Raw genomic sequence first — 18,855 nt, 5'->3', positions numbered from 1 at the left:
AGCCCCCCCCCCCTTTTGCAACCATACCCGCATTGGACTCTGTAGACTCGACCGTCCATCCTCGGCTCTTGCTAATGAGTGCCATGTGTGTTGAGTCGGGACGAGTAACTGCCCGTGCCTCACGTTGGTTGCTGGTCGGCTGTCGGCTGTCGGCTGTCGGCTGTCGGCTGGTGGTTTCGGCCCTTGTGCTGGGCAGGTCAGTCAATGGTTGGCTTTTAGCAAGCTGGCCACGCATGCTCTCCTCCCTCTTTGCTCTCGAGCGTATATCAAACCATACTTTGATCTTTCGTATGCTGTCTGATCGGACATTGGGTTACTCCCATGTGTGCGTCACCATGCTCCTTTGATCAATCGACCACAGCGTTGATCATCACCTACCTTCTCCACGCTATCGATCCCTCCCTCTCACTCCTCCTCCCCTCCCCTCCCCCCCCCCCCTTTCTACCCAACTTTCCCTCTACGTCACCCCCTCATCCCACTGGTGTCAGTCACTCCCGGCCGATGGCTGGTCATCGGCTGTCGGGTGCGGCAAGTTTGGCGCGCTCGACCAGCTGGGGCCAAACCGCCGCTGGCAGCGAGCAGGAGCGACAGTGCGGGGAAGGGCAACACCCGACCGACGAGGCATACAGAAAGCGGGCCGAGATGGAGAGAGGTGGGCTCGCGGAGGGGGGGGGTATGGGACCTGACCAGTTTATGCAGCGGTTTACTCAGCTCAAGACTCAGTACGCCTCCAGGCTGGAGGCCCTGGCCGACGTGGTGGAGCGGACGTGCGTGGCGGTGGCTTCCGATGGCGTTGCTGATGCTATGCGTGGAGACGCAGAGTCTGCTCGCCACATTGCTGATTATGTCGTCCAGTCGGTTCGCTCGGCTCTGGTCTCGGAGAAGGAGATGTACATCCAGAGTTTGATGCATGAGCTGGCGGAGCTCCGCGCAGAGCACACCGCCTCGGCCGCAGACTTGCACGAGAAGGCAGCCGCGGCGGCGGCGGCAACGGCCCAGCTCGAGGCACTGAGTGCAGAGCACGGGCAGATGCATGAGACTCTCCGACATGTACTGAGCGCGCTCAAGGCGACTGGCGCGCGTGCGCTCGGCGCATCGGCCTCGTTTGCATCGGGCCTTGACCTCGGGCTCAATCCGACGCAGGTCCAGGCTCTTGAGCTGCAGTCACTGGTTTCGGCCACGCTGGCGTCGGTTGGTTCGCCGTTAGAAGACGCCGCTGGCAGGTCTAGCAAGCCGATGCCAGCCGAATCGCCAGTTTCCGTGGCACAGACCGCAGCCATGGGCGCCCGCATCGCAGCACTCGAGGCCGAACTCAACGAGACCCGTGGAGCGCACGCTGCACTGCAGACAAAGTACACTGCACTCGGGGACAAAATTGCCCAGCTGATCCGGTTGGAGGAGGAGGAAGAAGAGTCGAACTCGGCGCTCCGTGCACAGAACGCGCGGTTGCAGGCGCGGCTCGACGAGGCGCGGCTCGACGGCGCGCAGTCGTCGCGGATGCTCACCGATCGCATCGCGCTCCTAGACCGCCGAATCGCTGACCTCGAGTCGACCAACTCGCATTTGCAGGTCCAGCTCGACGCAGCCGGTCCGGCGCGAACGAGTCCATGCTCGTCTCGCAGCTCGAGGCCCGCCTCACCGGACAAGTTGCCGAGTCGCACACCCTTCTTTTGGAGCAGCTCAACTCTGTCAAGTCATCGCTCTCTGCCACTGCACCAGAAACTCAGCAGTTGAGCGCGGCCCAGCGCGAGCAGCAAGCACAGCTTGTTGCGCTCTCGCAAACGCTCTCGGCGCTCTCGACGACCCAGTTCATCTCCCGCGCTGACCACCAGGCTCGCCTCGAGTCCAAGCTTTCGTCGCTTGAGGCCAAGTGCATTGAGGAGACGACTGCGCTGGTGACCCAGGTCCAAGACGATGCTCGATGCGCCCTCGAGGCTGCCACCGCCGCAGCCGATGCCCGCATCTCCGAGCTCACGGCTGCAGTCGACGCTGCGCACGCCGCAGCCGAGGCCGCCAACGCGAGTCGTGCCGACGCCGCTGAGCAACTGGACGCCAGGAACCGCGAGCTGCGCGAAGCCCGCGACAGCGTGGCCGAGCTCAAGAGCGCGCACGCCAAGCTGGCAGACGACTATGACTCGCTTGCCAACCTCTACGGCGCGCTCGACAAGCAGCACAAGGAAGTACGATCAAAGCTCGATGCCACACTGCAGGGACTGGACGAGCTCCGCGACGAGAACCAGCACCTGAGCGCACACGCTGCTGCGCTCGAGGACTCGCTGTTCCAAACCCAGGCCGCCGCTAACTCGTCCAGCGCCCGGACGTCGACCGTTCTGGCTGACTGTGCCGAGCATGTCGACGCACTGGTCAGTATTCTTGATACCGATGACGAGCTCGGCGAGCTGACGACGCTCGAAGACCTCCCACGCATCCTGCTCTCGCTCCGTGTCGATGCCATGACTGCGCTCGACTCGGCTCGTAGTGCCTCCGGCAGCATCGCCCGTGCTGCTGCCTCGGTCCTGGAGCTGCAGGTTGAGCCGCTCCAGCATGCACTCCATGCGCTCCGTGCCGACGTTGCCGACGAGGTGAGGCAAGCTGAGGCCGAGGCCGAAGCCGCCATCAAGGAGCTCGCCGGCATGCTTGCAACCGAGCGCGCGACAGCAGCGGCGGCTGCTGCTAGTGCTGCTGCGCTCGCGGACGAGCTCGCCGACGAGCTTGCCGATTTGGAGCGTGCTCGAGCCGAGGCCAGCGACGCACTTGCGGCGGCGCAAGCTGAGCTCGAGTCGAGCCGTCAAAAGACGACCGAGGTCGACGCCGCTCTTGCTGAGACGCGGACGAGCAATGCGGTACTTGCGGCCGAGGTCAAGGCGCTGAGCGCCGAGCGCGACCGCCTCGACGCCAGCGTGACCGAGGCTGATGCGGAGCGGCGCGCGGCTGGTGCCCGTGCCGATGTGCTGCAAGCCAAGGTCGACGAGCTGCGGATCGAGCTTGGTACTACACAATCTGAGCTGGCGGCGTTCAAGACGCGGGTTGACGATGGCCAGTTGGAGCGGTCGCGGCTAGCCTCGGTGCTGGAAAAGGCCAACTCGGAGCTCGCGGCGTTGGAGCAGAACTTTTCGCGGGAAAAAGTGAGCATTGTCCAGTCGACCGGCGAGGCTGTGGCCGAGCTCAAGGCGGCACTGGCCAAGGCCGAGGCCCGGGCCGATGCCGCCGACGCAGCGCTGGCCGAGGCCCGAGGCCTGGCTGCCGATGCCCGGCAGGCTGCTGCTGCGAGCAACGATCGCATCCGCGAGCTCGAGGGCGAGCTGCGCGGTGTCAACGCGACGCTTGAGAGCAGCGAGCGCGCCTTGGCTAACCTCGAGCGTGTGCTGGCCGAGACTGAAGAGCGTGCGCGCGCTGCTGAGAGCCGGGCTGATGGCGCTGGCGGCCGTGCCGACGCTGCGGGTTCGCGACTTGATGCGGCGCTGGCAGACGCTGCCGCTGCCCGTCAGACTGCTACTGCAGCCGAGGCAAGAGCAGCAGATGCCGAGGCAAGAGCAGCAGATGCCGAGGCTGAGTCGGCGGAGGCCGAGGAGCGAGCGGCAAAAGCCGAGACGCGGGCAGCGGAAGCTGAGACGCGGGCGGATGGAGCTGAGGCGCGGGCGTCGGAAGCCGAGGCGCGGGCGTCGAAAGCCGAGGCACGGGCGTCGGAAGCCGAGGCGCGGGCGACTGCCGCCGAAGAGGCTGGCGTTGTGGCGCGGAACGCCGCGAGCGCGGCAGAAGAGGTTGCCCAGAGTGAGGCAGTGGTGGCGGCGGCGGCACAGTCGGACGCTGCGGCAGCAAGCACCCGAGCCGAAGCGGCGGTGGCCGAGGCCGAGGCGGCACGCGCGGCCGAGACGCAGGCGATCACTCGAGCGCGAGAGGCCGAGGTTGCAGCAGCCGAGGCCAAGACGAAAGCAGCAGCGGCAAGACGCGAGGCAGAAGAGTTCAAGGCTGCGGCGGAAGCAGCAGAGGTGACAGCAGCTGACGCCAAAGCCAAGGCTGCTGCAGCCGCAGCAGGCGAAGCATCGGCGATTGAGCGGGTGGCGCAGGTCGAGCGGGTGGCCGACGCGCTCGAGGCCAAGCATTCTGAGTACGTGCGCGAGTCGAACAAGACGGTGCAGACACTCAACGATGAGATTGCGTCACTTCGTTCTGGCTTGGCCACCGCTCGAGAGCGTGAGCTCGAGTTGACGGGCGAGCTGGCGAAGAGCCGCGAGTCGGCCGAGGCCGCCGCGCGAACGGCGCGTGATGAGCTCGACGCGCTGCGGCGGGAGCTCGCGTCGGAGAGGTCACTGCTGGAAATGCAAGTGGCAGACGCACAGGCCGAGGCCCGCGAGCTGCGCGAAGCTGCACGAGCGGCATCGCTGTCGCAAGTTGAGCTATCGGAGCTTGTTGCACAGGCCGAGGCCGACCGCGAGGAGCTCGAGGCGCGGTTTGCAAAGTCGCAGACCAGGGTGCAGTCGCTGGCAGCAACACAGACTGAGGCTGAGACACTGCAGGTACGACTGGACGCGACATCAGGTCAGCTAGCGGAGAGTCGCGAGGCCCTGGACGCCGCGCGGCGCGAGGCGCGGCGGGCGGCTGCGGCGGCCGAGGCTGCGCTCGACGAGGCCGCGGTGGCAAAGCGGCGAGCTGCTCGGAGCGAGAGTGAGCTCGACGATGCCCGCAAACGAGAGACCGAGCTGAAGAGACACTTTGATGAAAAGCTGGCAAGTGTTCAGGCCAAGCACGAGGCAAGGCTTGCCGATGCCACCGCGGCCTTTGAGGCGCGGCTGGCGTCGAGCGCGCGGCTGCGGTCACCGTCGCCAATCCGGCACGCATCGCCGCCGTCTGCGTCGGCGGCGTTTGCCGCCCTGCTGGACATGGTTTCGATGGTGGTTCAGGAGCTCGGAATCGAAGACGTGAGTGTGTTGGCGGACTTGTCACGGGCGGGTGGTGTGAGTCCCGAGATGGGGATCCGACTCGCGTCGCTCGTCTCTGTGGCGCGGGCACACATCCGGGAGCTGTACACTCGGCTGCGGCTCGACGAGGCGCAGCTGGATGCGTCGTCGACGATGGCGGCGGTGGCGTCCGAGGTGAGCGAGCACGTCGACGCGCTGGCCCGCGAGCTCTGCTCGTGGCTCGGCATTCGGGCGCGCCACGAGCTCAGCTCCGAGCTGGTGGCGGCAGTCCGGCGGCGGCTGGACGAGCTCGACGCCCGCGAAGTGCGGCACGAGCGTGAGGTGGATCGGATCAAGACCGCCCTCGCGTCGCGGACCGAGCAAATTGTGGGCAAGTGGAAGGATCGTGTGCGGAGGCTGTGTGCCGAAGTCGAGATGCTCAACGAGGAGAATGCGCGGCTTTCTGCAACGCGGCGGTGAGTTGTTTACAGTCCAAGCTGGTTGCGGACCTCGTCCTTGGACGACGAAAAGTCGAGGTGGTCGAGGACCTGGTAAAAGTTGGCCTGGTTGGTCAGCTGCGGGTAGAGCAGAACAGCGACGGTGATCTTGTCCTTGTCAAAGTCCATGGCGTCAAGGAGGAGGCCGGCCTGCGTTGCGTTGAACATGTTGTTCTTGGCCACCATCTCGATCTTGGAGATCTTGCCGCTGGAGAATGACTCGGCCTTGACCGAGGCAAGGAAGGCGTCAAAGCCGGCCATGCCCGGGCTCGACGTCACCTCGTCGGCCGAGGCCGAGGCCGAGGCAGCGTCGACACCAGACATATCGACAAAGTTTGCCGGCGGGTACACGATCGGCAGCTGGTACGCCTTGTCCGGGCTCAGCATGACAAAGCCATGGGAGGTATCGTGCGGGATGCGATGGATGCAGGTGTGGCAAAAGTCAAAGTCATCGCAGACCTTGCAGTGGAACCGACGGCGGCTCTTGGAGACCTGGTACACGTTCTTGCACGCCGAGCACGAGAAGCACGAGCCGAGCTTGTTGAAATCCGCCGGCACATCGTCGGAGCAGCATGTGAGCCGCGAGTCAGTAGCGGCAGGCGGCGATGCGCCAGGGGGCCCGGTGTAGGGAGGTGGCGCCGGAGATCCGGGTGCCGGCTGGGCGACGTCTATCGAGGGCAGCAGCAAGTGTGGGTGAGTTCTTGTGGTCCCCAACATATTAAATTGTTCAGAGCAGCCAACTCCCTCCGTATCTGCGAAATACAGTGAAAAACAGGTTCGAGAAGGAGGTGAAGCTGGATCATTGCAGTGGAGCAAAAATGAGAACTTCCCGGGTGTGTGTTTGTGTGTGTGTGTGTGTGGGGGGGGTAAAGACAGCGTACCCTGCTTTGGCGGCTCATCATCCTTCCCTAGAACATGCTTGATAGCATCTTCAGCCTTGTCAAGGACGCTGGCAGCCTTGCGGAGGAATGCGGCCATGTTATTGTTTGTAGTGTGGTGTGCGGGGGTGACGGAGCGGGGGAAGGGAACGACTCCACCACAAGGGATGCACGTGCCGAAACCGGAGCTGTCGCAAACGAGTGAAAAACCTCGCATTTGCCGGTCATGTCACTGGTTGAGGTGAAAGCGGCGACGGCGCGGCGAGGCGGTGAGTGAAGATGAGGAGAGATCGAGTATGTCGCGGGACGAGATATTGTTGGGGAGGACCTCGGAGGAGTAAGTGCGGATGATGGCCTCGCCAAAGATCTCTGCGGTGGTGACGACGTGGACCTTGTCGGGCACGTCGTCGCGGGAGGAGAGCGGGATCGAGTCTGTGACGTAGAGGGCAACGAGCGGGTCGAGGGCGGCGATGGTAGCCATGCAAGTTGGCTGGGAGAAGACTGGGTGGGTAACAAAGGCGCGGACTGAGCGCGCGCCTGCAGCGTCGAGGCACTCGACGGTGCCAAACAGAGTGTTGCCAGAGAAGGCGATGTCGTCGATCATGATGCAGTGGGCGTCAACGACGTACTCCTCGCCCACCATGGTCCGCGAGAGCTTGGCTTTGGTCTGGATGAGGGCCTCGGCCGTGAGGCTGGCGTCGGGCACGGACTGGAGCGGGGTCACGTCGCGAATGATGACAGCGAGATTGGTGTCGAGACCGGCCTCGAGGAGCTTGGCACGTACCTCCTGGACGCGCGGGACGGCCTTGGCCGACGGGGCGACGAGGGTGATGGCGGCACCATCGTCCATCTCGGACACCGCCAGCTTCAGGATGGGCTCGACAAAAACAAGCCATGGCTTGAGGTTGTCGACCGAGCCAGAGAAGAAGCCGCCGATCTGGTCCGAATGCAAGTTGAGCGAGATGATGTCTGTGACACCTGCGGCCTGCAGGAGCATGACCACGTCGGCGCCGGCCACCGTTGCCACGTTGTTTGTCGCACCAGTGTCTTGCCGCGAGTATCCAATGTACGGGATGACGACGGTGATCTGCTGGGCATTGGCCCGCACGAACGTCCGCGCCATCAGCAGCAGCTCGATCGTCGTGTCGTTGACGTTGGCGCACGTCGACTGAATGATGAACACGTGGTTGTTCCGCACGTTGTCGCGGATCTCGATGCTGATCTCGCCGTCACTGAGAGAGAGAGAGAGGTGTGCGAGTGAGTGTGGTGATGAAGTTGGTCCGTGGCCGAACAAATAAGCAACCCGTGCGGTGGTCCAGATCAGCAAGTATGCAGCCCGTGTGCGGTGGTCCAGATCAGCAGGTATGCAGCCCGTGTGCGGTGGTCCAGATCATCAGGTATGCAGCCCGTGTGCGGTAGTCCAGATCAGCAGGTATGCAGCCCGTGTGCGGTGGTCCAGATCAGCAGGTATGCAGCCCGTGTGCGGTAGTCCAGATCAGCAGGTATGCAGCCCGTGTGCGGTAGTCCAGATCAGCAGGTATGCAGCCCGTGTGCGGTGGTTCATCAGCATCAACCCACACTATCCCCCCCCCCCCCCCCCCCTTCCCTCTCCCCATGCCATTCCTCGTCCACTCCACGTACTTGAAGCGCCCCACCACACAATCGAGCAGCGGGACATTGATGTAGTCAGAAATGGCCTGAGCCAAGTCGGGAATGGCCGAGCCAGCCACTAGACAGATACTTCCTTGCGGTGCAGGGAGGGACATGGTATGGTATGGTACGCTTGTCACAGAGCGGAAAGTGGTTGGTAGTGTATGTGGGTGGAGGGGGCGAGGGGGATGACCAGAGTAAGGTGGTGCCCTTCCCCCGTCCGATTGGTTCTGCTCGTGGTCCTGGTCACGGCCCCCCCCTCCCCCCGTCTCTCCGACCCAGTCACCCGCACGCAGTGAACCGCCGTTTGTTGACCATGCCGCAATGATGACCGGCATGGGAAAGACACTCCATGAAAAACTTTCAGATCCTTGGTACTCTACCTCACCACACGCTCGGGTTGACTGCCATCAGGACGAGGTCATTGTCGAGGACATCATTGGAATAGAGGCGGAGAGCTCGCGGATGGACGTGTTGCTCATGTCGAGCTACTCGGACCGTGCGGCTCCAGACGACCACAAGGATGCATCGGGGCGGAGAGCGTCGATGGCGGTGGTCTCATCGTCGCCGACGGCCGGATCGAGATTGTTAAGCGCGCCCTCGGCGCAGGTGGCAAATCAGCAGCACGGGCGCGTCCCAGCGAGCACCATCCGCAGCATGGACTGCCATGTCGACCCTGTTGGCACGCGCTTGTCTAGACCAGCCAGCCACCTCCACTCGGCCGGATCGTGACCACCAGGTGCTCCCTTGCCGGCCTTACCCACCGATTCCCACCCGATCATGACCCCATCTGAGCCACATCGTTCATCACAGCCTGCTACCCACACCAGGCTTGACGATGGACGCTATGCTCGCGAGGGCCCCGCAATTGAGCCGCCAGCACCAATCGCAGCGCCCACCACTCGACTAACCAACATGCCGTCGCCGTCGCGTAGCCCATCCACGGCTCGTCCGCTGGACGCCGACCTCACCGGGGACGCGCTCCGCCTCAAGACCGAGGCTGGCGAGCTGTATGTGCAGGGCAAGTACTATGAAGCAAAGAAGCTGTACACAGAAGGTACGTCATATCCATAACCTCCTCTCCATCGCCAGCCCTTGCCCACGCCGGCCATCGGTCGCCCGCTGGCGCAACTCGCTCAGCCCAAGTTGAAGCGTTGTCACGCAGCCGGTATCAGCTCGCTTCACCACACGCCTATCAACATGCACGGCCCTCGCCTGAAGCTAGTGATGCGCTTGAGGCGATACGTTGCTCTCCTCTGGGAGGATTTACGGTTTGCAGACTCACCCGTGGCCTTTCTGAGATAGCAATCCAGATCAATGACGAAGCGGCGGTGCTGTACTCGAACCGATCGATGTGCAATCTGAAGACAAACCATCTCGAGGATGCGCTGGATGACGCCAAGCGCGCGGCCGAGCTGCGGTCAGAGTGGTACCGCCCGCATGTGCGCGCTGGACAGGCCCTGCTGCGGATGGAGCGGTACGCCGAGGCGGTGACCGCCTTTGAGCAGGCCATCGCTCTCCACGGTGCGACAGGGTCGGCATCGCCGTCCAAGGACGTGGCGCGGCTGCTGCAAAAGGCCAAGGAGAAGCTGGCCAAGTTTGGCGACTCGCCGCACGACGACCGCATGAAGCAGTCCGAGGCCGCGTTCATCGCCGACGTGCAGGCCGGCAACATCGACGGCGTCCAGGCCTACATCGACTGTGGCTACTCGCTCGAGGCGCGGGCGTCGTCACTCGACGCGTCTGGGGCTACGGCAGTCATTCTCGCCACCCAAGGCCTCGCGCCGCGGATCGTCGAATCGCTGCTCCGCGCCGGCGCCGACGTCAACGCCAGCGACATCCACGGACGGACCGCGCTCTGGTACGCGGCGCAGATGGACTCGCCGGTCCTCGCTGCTCTCCTCCTTCGCGCCGGCGCTCGAAAGGACCTTGCCGACAACGCGGGCGTCTCGCCGGCAAACCTTGCCCAGAACGTGTTCGACGACACCTCGTTCTCCGAGGTCCTCGTCCTCTTTGACGAGGACGATCCTGGCGCAATCCCGGTTCCGGACCTCGACGCGCCGTGCCTCCCCGGCGTCACCCAACAGTCTGCATCGGCCTCTGCACCGCGTCCGCCCACGCCCTGGGCCGATCAGATGTGGTTTGTCGCCGGCGGCGTCACTGTCCTCGGCGCGCTCGGCCTCCTCACCTACACCTTCCTCCGCCGCAAGTAGTAACTGCGATCAGCTGCCGCAAGTAGCTACCTCATCCAACGGTGTACCCCCAACCCGCCGAGTAGCATGCGTGCAGCCATATTGCGCACAGCGTGCCGATACAATGACGGGCCGGGCCGGAGGATACACGCCCATCCATCCCCAATCTCACACCAGCAACCGCACTCAACTCAACATCATCAGTCGCCGATTGCAAGTTAAATTCAGCTATCGGTTGCCCAATCTGAATCGTGTGCTGCTAGCAAGCCAGTGACCACCATCAGTCGTCGGCTGCCGGTCGTCAGTTACCGGTCGTCGGTTGCCGGTCGTCGGTCAGTCACGCGAAAGCGAGCCGTCGGCAGCCACCGCACCGCACACACGCACCGCAACCACACCGGTTACACACGTGACTTGACCACCCCTCCTCTCTCTCTCCACACTCACTCACTCACTCACCTCTACTGACGGAGAATGGCCTCATCTGGACCTGGAGGACGGTTCTACCCGTCGTCCAAGTATCACCATGCCTATGTGGCTCTACTGGAGTCTGTGGGAGGGAGCGAGAGCAAGTCGCTCTCGCCGTCTGCGCCGGTGGCAGAGCTGGAAAAGGCAGCTACGGCCATGGCAGAGGTCGGCAAGTTGCTGGATGATGTTTCTTCGCTCTCGCGGAGTGACATGCGTGCGCTGTGGAAGGAGGCTGCCGCAGCAGAGTCGATTCCGGCTCGGCGCTTTGTCCTCGCTCTTCGCCTCATTGCCCTCGCTCAAGCTGGCGATGAGGCCTCTCTCCATCGGCTCGACGACATGTCGGTGAGGGAGATGGAAGGCCTCGCGCCACCGCCTTTGACTCGGCCGACCGCACAAACTTGGTGGCAAAGGCAAACGGCCGCGCCGCAAGAGAGCGCTCTCGCCGCGGCGACGGCCCGGACGATCCTTTCTTTTCTGACGAGGAGTCCGATCCCGAGCTCGGTCGCCATTCGGCCGCCTACCAGGCGCTGTTTGATGACATGGCCGGCACGGATGGGACCGTCTCGAACCGTGCGCTGGGCAAGTACTTTCTTGACGTCGCCAACGTCTCCAAGGCCCGACTCAAGAAGCTGTGGGCGGCGTCAGACACCAAGGGTGATGGCATCAACGACCGCTCGCGGTTCTTCACTCTCCTGCGGCTCATCGCACTCGAGCAGCGCTCGCCGCCAGCCTCGCTCTCAACGCTCCGCAAGCACTCGCGCCCGGGCGACATTCCGCTGCCACGGCTCAACGGCGAGGAGCGGTCGCGGTCACGGTCACGGTCACGATCGCGGTCGCGGTCACGGTCGCGGTCGGCGCGGCGGGATCGCGGTCGGTCGCGGTCACGGTCGCGGTCCCGATCGCGGTCACGGTCGCGGTCGCGGTCTCATTCCCGGACTCGGCTTGATGACGTCATTTCGCGGTCGCGCGAGCGTGCAACGCGGCGCACGGAGCTTATTTTCTCGGTCGACTACGAGGACGAGTACGATGACCTGTTCGAGTCGGTGACGTCGCGCGGGCGGGTTGATGCCGACCTCTTCACGGATCTGCTCAAATCGACTGGGATCACACGCGGGACGCTGGCGCAGGTCTGGCGCGAGGCCGGGTGCTCTCGGCTCAACCGGCGGTCCGTGGTCAACGCGCTCAAGCTCTGCTCGCTCTCGCAGCAGGGCCGCGAGCCGGATATGGACGAGCTTGACCGCGTGGGCGCGGAGAAGGTGCCACCGCCCGAGTTTGACGGCGGGGCGTCGTCATCGGCGATGGCGGCGTCGCGCGAGGGTGCGAGGGCGCGAGTGTACGGACACAACCTGCCGGATGAGTCGACGTACAAGGCGGTGTTTGCGCCGGACGACGTCAAGGTCGAGGTCCAGCAGCTGCAGGCTGGAAAGCTCAAGAAGCACACGGTGTACTCGCTGACGGTCAAGTCCAAGGCGCACACGGTGGAGCGGCGGTACTCGGACTTTTCTGGTTCTACGAGCAGCTGCTCACCATCTTCCCGTACCGGATTGTGCCGATGCTGCCCAAGAAGAAGGCAATGGGCAAGTTCGAGGAGGAGTTTGTGGCCGAGCGGTGCCGGCGGCTGGAAGTGTTTATGGAGCTCGTGCTCCGGCGGCCCATTTTCCAGCAGGGCGAGGGTGCTCCGCTGATGCGGCTCTTCCTCTGCGAGCTCGACACCAAGCGGTTTGAGAAGCAGCGCAAGCTGTTCAAGGTCATGGACACCGAGAAGGACTTCCATCCCTGCCGGCAGACCGGCTCGTCGTTTGTGGCCGACGACGCGGACACGGCGCTCTCGGCTGCCGAGTCCGAGGTGGCCATCCTCGCCTCCAATGTCGAGGCCCAGCTCAACGCGCTCACTGACATTGTCGACCACCGCAACGGGCTGGCCGCCGGCTTTGCCGCCCTCGGCGGCGCGCTCTCGTCGCGAGCAACGCAGCGGACCGACTTTGACTCGATCCCTTTCAACTCGTCGCTCTCCACCACCGCCGGCATGCTCGGCGAGCTCACTACCGCGCTCACTGACCACGCCCAGGACGAGCTTACCCGCGTCCTCGACGCCGTGTGGAAGCACTACCAGCTTTGCATCGGCCTGCTCAAGGCCTTTGAGGCTGCGCGCGCCCCGATGAAGGACAAAGCCAACGTCAACGCTCGCCTCGAGACCAACAAGGCCAAGCTCGCCTCCATGGAGGCCCGCGGCAAGACTGGCCCGCAAAAGCTCCGCAGCGCCATCACCAACGACTCGATGGCCGTCATCGACCTTGGCGTCGCCGTCGAGTTCGCCCGCTACTCGCTCGCCCAGGAGATGTACTACTTCCACGACATGCACGAGATCTGGGGCGGCGAAGTCGCTACCGCCTTTGACGACGTCGAGCGCAAGTGGTCCGGCGCTCAAGCCGACATTTGGCGCGAGTCGTCGTCGTAGCCGCCCAAACACTCACTAGCCGTTAGCGGTACGGTCGTTCGGACGCGTTGTCGCACGTCTCAAATTGAACAACTCGATCATGGCGGCCGACACGCAGGCGTCCGCCTGAAGGATGCCCGACCTGGGAGCATGGGCGAGGCGCGCGAGGTGCCGTACGGCGCCGATCCGGGAGGAGGGCGCGGACGGTGTGGAGCTTGTTTTTGACGACCCCGACGACCGGGAAGGAGAGCATGACAGAGTTGGACAAGGAGAGCATCAGTTGTGGATCTTCTTGCGACGGACGAGCTTGCCGGTCGGCGTGGCTGCGCAAGTGGTGGCACGCCATCCTGTACTGGATTTTGGACGCCGCGCTCATCAACGCGTACGCGCTCTACGCCGACACGAGCCCACGCCCCGCCTTGACTCGTGTGGCTATCATCGACGCGCTCGCCGCCAGCGCCGACGCCTCCAGCTCCGCGCCGCCGCGCAAGCGGAAGCGCACCTCTGCAGCGGCTGCTCGTCATCATCGCCACACTCCCCAGCAAGCCGCTCTGCGATGTGATTGCCTCGCCTTCCGGAAGCTTCATGGTAAGCGATCGCGACGGCGGACCTTTTGCGCCGCGTGCGGCGTCCATCTCTGCATCGCCGACTGTTTTCTGTTGCAGCCCACCAGTGGCCACAGCAGCCATCAACACATTGTACTACTCTTTTACAACAATCCACGGACTTTGCGACGACTGCGGAGCGTCGCGGAGCGCCGCGGCTTGCGCGATGGACAAAGATGTCCATTCCGTATTCCGTACCGTAAAGCGGCTGAACCGCCGCGCCGTCTCCCCCACCACCTGCCCCGACCGTCTGCCACCTCGAGTGTCCGTTGCGACTACGCTCACCAACCGGCCACCTCGGCCACCTCGGCCACCTCCCACTGCACCTCACTCTCACATCCACCCCCACCCACCCATGGGTTGCTGCTCCTCCAAAGAAGGTCGCGTGGCTAGCGAGCCTGCAGGGGTAGCCCCTGGCGACGACGGTGCCATGCATGCGGTCTCGGCCGAGTCGGGCGGGAAGAGGTGGGACGAGTCCGAGTACGATGACGATGACGATGACGATGACGATGACGACAACGGTAGCGACGATGGCGACGATGGCGACGATGGCGACGATGGCGATGACGGTGACGATGGGAAAGACCATGGGGACAACCATGGTCATGCCCCTGTCGATGGCAACCGCGGTGGTGATGGGGATCAGGATTGGCTGGGTCATCACCTCAGCTCGGCAGAGTCGCCGCCGCCGCTGGTCCGTCGTGGACCGGATGGCATGTACTGGGCTGTGGATGGGAATGGCGCTATGCCCGAGGTGGAGAAGGATGAGGAGGGCGAGCTGGAGGCGTTGTGCTTGCGGCGGCTGGAGGCGCTTGCTCGCGGTGATAGCAGCGGCGTTCGGCGGGTTGAGGAGACCATTGCCAAGCAACACGAGAGCCAGGTTGCGGTGGTCCTTGTTCGCATGGTCGGTCTCGCAGAAATCAATCGGGCGCATGGCCCGGTTCATGCGCTTGCGCTGGTCTTTGCCATGCGCGAGCTGATGGCGGCGACCGCTACAGCGCACGGCGGGCGGGTGATCAAGGCTGAGGCTGGTCTCGTCTTTGTGGCCTTCCAGCACCCGGCGGGCGCGGTGTCGTTTGCGGTCCGCGCCATGGCACACATCCGCGAGCGCAACGCGCGGCTTGAGCTTGGCGAAGATTGCATTGCTGTGAGCTTGGGCATCACTTGCGGCAAGTGCCTCGTTCTCCCCTCGGACATCTACGGCGATGCTGTCAACGTGGCCTCCAAGCTCGCTGAGGAGCTGGGCTCGGACGGCTCGCTTCTGCTGAGTGCCGACGTGACAGCCGCAGTCGTCCCACAATTGCTACTCAAGACCCACACCCATGCCAAGTCGACCAAGGTCTCCAAGGTCAAGATCAAGTACCACGTGGTCGACTGGGAGGCGTCGGCCGAGCGCATCGGTGCCATGCGCGCGCCAAAGGCTGCAGCGCGTGGCGAGAGCAAGAGTGGCGACAACCGCCCGGTCTCGGAGATTCGCAGCATGTGCCGTGCGTATCTAGCGAGTAGCGAGGCTGCGACTCGTGCCGAGATCCGGTCCGACGTCCACGAGCTGTACGAAGAGACTGGAGTGGTGTTTGTCTCGGACATGTCGGGCTTTACCGCAACGGTCAAGGCGCATGGCATTGTCCACTTTCTCTCGCTCATCTACAAGATGCAGGCGCTACTCCGACCGATCTTTGGGCGGCACGGCGGCGACATCCTGCAGACTCAAGGCGACGATTTCAAGGCGGTCTTTTCTCGCCACACGCCGCTGTCGCCGCCTGTCTCGACATGATGGACACGCTGCAAGAGTACAACGCGCGTCAGACAGCCACTCATGACAAGATCCGGCTCGGCATCGGCATGGCCCACGGCCAGTTTCTCCGGCTCGCAGCCGAGGGTGATGCTGTGGGCGCCGCCGCCGACGCCGCCGGGTATCTTGGTGAGGAGTGCGCCCAGGTCGGCGACGTGCTCCTCGACAACTCGCTGTACGACTTGCTTGTGGCAAGCGACGTGACCAAGCTCGAGCGGCGGGGCATCCTCATCCGCAGTGACTCGTACGTCAAGGCTGTCATTGCGTGAGACATGACCTTGCTTCTGTGGCTACTCCCACTCGGCCATGGCCGGGTCGCCGACCAGTTCGGCGAGCATGGCGTTGTACGGACGAAAGAAATTGGCGAGCCGCTGGCGCACGCTTGCCGTGACGTTGTATGAAGAGGCCTTTGCCGGCTCTTGCACCAGTGTGATAATGCCCGAGTCGTCGCGGAGGACGTTGAACTTGACGCCCGAGATGAGCTGCGACCAGTCAACCGGTGTGAGGCCGAGGAAGGCGGTGACACGGTCCATGGTAGCGAACGTGTCTGCATAGAAGGCCTCGGAGCGGAGGACAAGCAGTTGGTGGCGGGGAAAGGCCTTGAGCCAATGGGTGAGCTGCGGATAGTAGACCGAGTGCTGGAGCGTCTTGACGTTGAACGCATTGTTGATGGCCGGCAGGATGGCCTCGAGCATAGGCGTGCCGCGGGCGATGGCGTCGGCTACGGCGGCGCGGGTGATCGGCCGCTCGACCTCGGGCCCGGCCTCGCGGTCCTGAGCCTTCTTAACCCGCTCGATGAGCGCGGACGTCACCTCGCCCATCGCACTGCCATGCTTGTGCATCCAGCACTCGCGTAGGTGAAAGTACGAGAGGTGAGCGGCATCGGCAAGGCAGTCCTGAACGATGGTCATGGTGGCGTTGGCAACCATGTCAAAGACGACTGAGGTGGCGGCGTCGATGAACGCGGCCTTGTCCTTGACAAAGCCGTACATGGGCGAGGCTGGCGGCGGCGGCGGCGGGCTGTCGTCGTCCGGCTTGCGCGGCTCTGGGGTCTTTCGCGACATGAAAAGCTGGAAAATGTGGTGGATGCGCGAGTACGAGCGGTCGATCGGGTTGCGGAGGAGGAGAATGAGCTTGGCATTGGGCAGCAGCCGGCGCAGGTTGTATGGCGCCCATGGCGCGGCAAAGTAGCCGACGGTGCCCTCCCCGGTGCAGCGCCCATCAGTGGGCGAAATGCGTGGAAAGAACGAGAGGTACTGCTTGTGCCGCGGCTTGAGGACTGGCCGGCTAAAGTAGCCGACCTCTTTGAACTTGACCGGCTTGACCTTGCGACCGCCGCCGCCGCCGCGAGCGCCCTTGTTCTCACTCTCGTCGTTGGCCTTATCGTGCATCGGCCCGCGGACTTCAACCTGCGGGTGCTTGGTCAGGTACGAGTACATCGAGGTCGAGCCTGACTTGAGCGTACCGATGATGACCCAGCTGGGAGCGCAGATGTCGTCGTAGCCCTGCATGTAGTAGCACATGGGATGATCCGGATCGGAATAGCCACCACGGCACCACGCCGGCAGCCGAGTCAGCTCGGGCGCCGACCTCGGCCAGTGTGTCCACGACTCATTCAGCATGCACACCTCCACCCGATGATCATCACCCGCCAGACCGCCGTCCATGGCCCGAGCAGGCACCTCTCGCCACGACGGAGACCATACCTCGGTCTCGGCAGGGAACCGCAGCTTGAACTCGTCGACGTAGTTGTGGATCGGAGGCGGAAAAGGAGGTGGCGATGGCGGCGATGGCGGGGATGGCGGGGATGGCGGCGATGGCGGCGATGGTGGCGGGGGTGCCGGTGGCGGGATGGGATGAGGTCTTGCGTGTGACATGGGCGACGGATGATGCGATGGAGGGTTGGTGGGTGACGTTGACGACGCCGTCTGGCTCATGGCCATGTAAGCAGCCACAGAGACAGCAGCAAAGAGGATGACCCGGAGGAGGGTCTGTATGGTGGGTGGCATGGAGGGGCGGTGGGGGGTGAGGGTGGAGTGAGGTGTTGTGCGAGTGGGAGCGAGGTGGTGGAGGAGGAGGAGGGGGGGGAGGGGGGGGCAGGCGACAGGCGACAGGCGAGAGGCGAGAGGCGAGAGGCGATAGGCGGACGGGATGGCAACCCGGTGGCGTGTGAGGTACGGACTTTAGTGAAGAGGGGAGATCGGTTAGCGGGGAGAGGATCGGTGGGTTAGTGGCGTGGCGTGGTGGTGGCGTGGCGGGGTGGTGGCGTGGCAGGGTGGTGGCGTGGGAAGGAAGATGGACTCATTGGGCGGCGGACCAGGCATGGCGGATACAGCTAGTGCGGCGCTTGGGACGGGAGCAAAGACTCAACCATCTGATGGATTCCAGGCTGCCGGACAGCAACAGCTGGAGTTCACATGCGGGGACAGGAGGGCGAGAGAGATCGAGGAGACGGATCAGCCCTGACTCAGCATCTGCTTGTACTCTTCAAAGTCGATGGTGCCGTCGGCATCGGTGTCAGCGCCACGGATGATCTGGATGTACTCTTCATCGGTCAGCTGCTGGCCGAGCATCTCCAGCACTCCACGGAACTCTTGGAGGTTGATGGTGCCCGAGTCGTCGACGTCAAAGACCTGGAAGGAGGCGTAGAGGATGTCGTCAGAGCTCTTGTCCTCGAGCGAGCGGGACATGATTGTGAGGAACTGATCAAAAGAGAGTTGCTGCGAGCCTGACGGCTCCACCTCGTTGAGCATGTTCTCGATGTCGTCATCATTGGCGCCGAGGCCGAGCATGTCAAAGACCGAGGCCAAGCCATCGTGGGTGATGACGTTGGACTTTGCGTCGGCCATGAGTGAGAACGCGTCTTCAAACTGTGCCAGCTGATCGTCCGTCAGAGCCATCGCCAACGACGATGCAGCCGACTGGCTTCCTCCGAAAGAACTCCTCGATCCCATCCCGCTTGCTCCGCCCACTACCGACGGCGAGAGCAAGCCCGACCTGCCCGACTTGCCCGACTTGCCCGACGCGTTCGAGCTCCGTCGCGACGACATGCTCTTGGTCCAGAACGTGTGTAATGTGTGGTAGTTGTGGGTGTGGCGAGTGTGGGTGAGGTGTGGGTACCGTGGGCAATAGGGGAGGGGGGGGGTGAGGGGGTGAGGGGGGGGGTGAAGGCGCGCGGAACAGGTGGCGGTGGTGCGACGACGGACTTGAGAGGGGGAGGACCGGGAGGACCAGGAGGACCGGGAGGAAGGGGGGAAGGAGGGGGGGGGGATGGAGAGGAGATTTAGATCATGTGAGGCATCACAGCGATGATGATCGATGACGATTCCGTTGGTGATAGGTGGGCGGGCAGCGGGGAGGGGGGGAGGCGCAAGCCGGGGGGAGGGGGGGGGGGGAGGGGGCACGTAGGGGTCGGGGGACACGACTAGTAGGGTAGGGGTC

General features: G+C 63.9%; 9 protein-coding genes across 9 annotated transcripts in view; 4 read left to right on the top strand and 5 right to left on the bottom strand.

The window, feature by feature from the left end:
- The window catches only part of AMSG_03132 (uncharacterized protein), a 3,939-nt gene extending 3,774 nt beyond the window's left edge, over window positions 1–165 (bottom strand). The window contains exon 1 of the mRNA XM_013905009.1: window positions 28–165. Coding sequence (XP_013760463.1) covers window positions 28–85 — 58 coding nt within the window. The 5' untranslated portion in view covers window positions 86–165. The remainder of the gene's footprint in view (window positions 1–27) is intronic.
- Window positions 166–679: 514 nt separating this feature from the next.
- On the top strand, window positions 680–5,378 carry AMSG_03131 (uncharacterized protein; the record flags this gene model as incomplete). Its single annotated transcript, XM_013905008.1, has 2 exons — window positions 680–1,588; window positions 1,648–5,378. The coding sequence occupies exons 1-2, from the start codon at window positions 694–696 to the stop codon at window positions 5,376–5,378; spliced, it is 4,626 nt and encodes a 1,541-aa protein (XP_013760462.1). The 5' UTR covers window positions 680–693.
- Window positions 5,379–5,383: 5 nt separating this feature from the next.
- On the bottom strand, window positions 5,384–6,373 carry AMSG_03130 (uncharacterized protein; the record flags this gene model as incomplete). The annotated part of the gene is made up of 2 exons (XM_013905007.1): window positions 5,384–6,063; window positions 6,277–6,373. 2 exons carry the CDS (start codon window positions 6,371–6,373, stop codon window positions 5,384–5,386), a joined length of 777 nt encoding a protein of 258 aa, XP_013760461.1.
- Window positions 6,374–6,502: 129 nt separating this feature from the next.
- AMSG_03129 (ribose-phosphate pyrophosphokinase) lies at window positions 6,503–8,039 on the bottom strand (the record flags this gene model as incomplete). The annotated part of the gene is made up of 2 exons (XM_013905006.1): window positions 6,503–7,505; window positions 7,915–8,039. 2 exons carry the CDS (start codon window positions 8,037–8,039, stop codon window positions 6,503–6,505), a joined length of 1,128 nt encoding a protein of 375 aa, XP_013760460.1.
- Window positions 8,040–8,836: 797 nt separating this feature from the next.
- AMSG_03128 (uncharacterized protein) lies at window positions 8,837–10,136 on the top strand (the record flags this gene model as incomplete). Its single annotated transcript, XM_013905005.1, has 2 exons — window positions 8,837–8,980; window positions 9,229–10,136. Coding segments are annotated over 2 exons (1,052 nt in total), but the record flags the coding sequence as incomplete, so codon positions are not given.
- A 440-nt stretch (window positions 10,137–10,576) lies between these two features.
- On the top strand, window positions 10,577–13,038 carry AMSG_03127 (uncharacterized protein; the record flags this gene model as incomplete). The annotated part of the gene is made up of 3 exons (XM_013905004.1): window positions 10,577–10,918; window positions 11,011–12,058; window positions 12,097–13,038. Exons 1-3 carry the CDS (start codon window positions 10,587–10,589, stop codon window positions 13,036–13,038), a joined length of 2,322 nt encoding a protein of 773 aa, XP_013760458.1. The 5' UTR covers window positions 10,577–10,586.
- Window positions 13,039–13,977: 939 nt separating this feature from the next.
- Window positions 13,978–15,782, top strand: AMSG_03126 (uncharacterized protein; the record flags this gene model as incomplete). The annotated part of the gene is made up of 2 exons (XM_013905003.1): window positions 13,978–14,191; window positions 14,300–15,782. 2 exons carry the CDS (start codon window positions 13,978–13,980, stop codon window positions 15,394–15,396), a joined length of 1,311 nt encoding a protein of 436 aa, XP_013760457.1. The 3' UTR covers window positions 15,397–15,782.
- On the bottom strand, window positions 15,194–17,057 carry AMSG_03125 (sulfotransferase). The gene has a single exon (XM_013905002.1). It carries the CDS (start codon window positions 17,034–17,036, stop codon window positions 15,705–15,707), a length of 1,332 nt encoding a protein of 443 aa, XP_013760456.1. The 5' UTR covers window positions 17,037–17,057; the 3' UTR covers window positions 15,194–15,704.
- A 594-nt stretch (window positions 17,058–17,651) lies between these two features.
- Window positions 17,652–18,512, bottom strand: AMSG_03124 (calmodulin). The gene has a single exon (XM_013905001.1). The coding sequence runs from the start codon at window positions 18,462–18,464 to the stop codon at window positions 17,871–17,873; it is 594 nt and encodes a 197-aa protein (XP_013760455.1). The 5' UTR covers window positions 18,465–18,512; the 3' UTR covers window positions 17,652–17,870.
- Between the last annotated feature and the right edge of the window lie 343 nt (window positions 18,513–18,855).

The sequence above is a fragment of the Thecamonas trahens genome, assembly GCF_000142905.1.
Source record: "Thecamonas trahens ATCC 50062 unplaced genomic scaffold supercont1.11, whole genome shotgun sequence".
NCBI classification, from domain to species: Eukaryota; order Apusomonadida; family Apusomonadidae; genus Thecamonas; species Thecamonas trahens.
This window is presented reverse-complemented; position numbering and strand designations above follow the sequence as displayed.

What these genes read in the sequence shown, in the direction of transcription:
- AMSG_03124 (XM_013905001.1), bottom strand. Translation starts at nt 18,464, where the DNA reads ATGTCGTCGCGACGGAGCTCGAACGCGTCGGGCAAGTCGGGCAAGTCG.
- AMSG_03125 (XM_013905002.1), bottom strand. Translation starts at nt 17,036, where the DNA reads ATGCTGAATGAGTCGTGGACACACTGGCCGAGGTCGGCGCCCGAGCTG.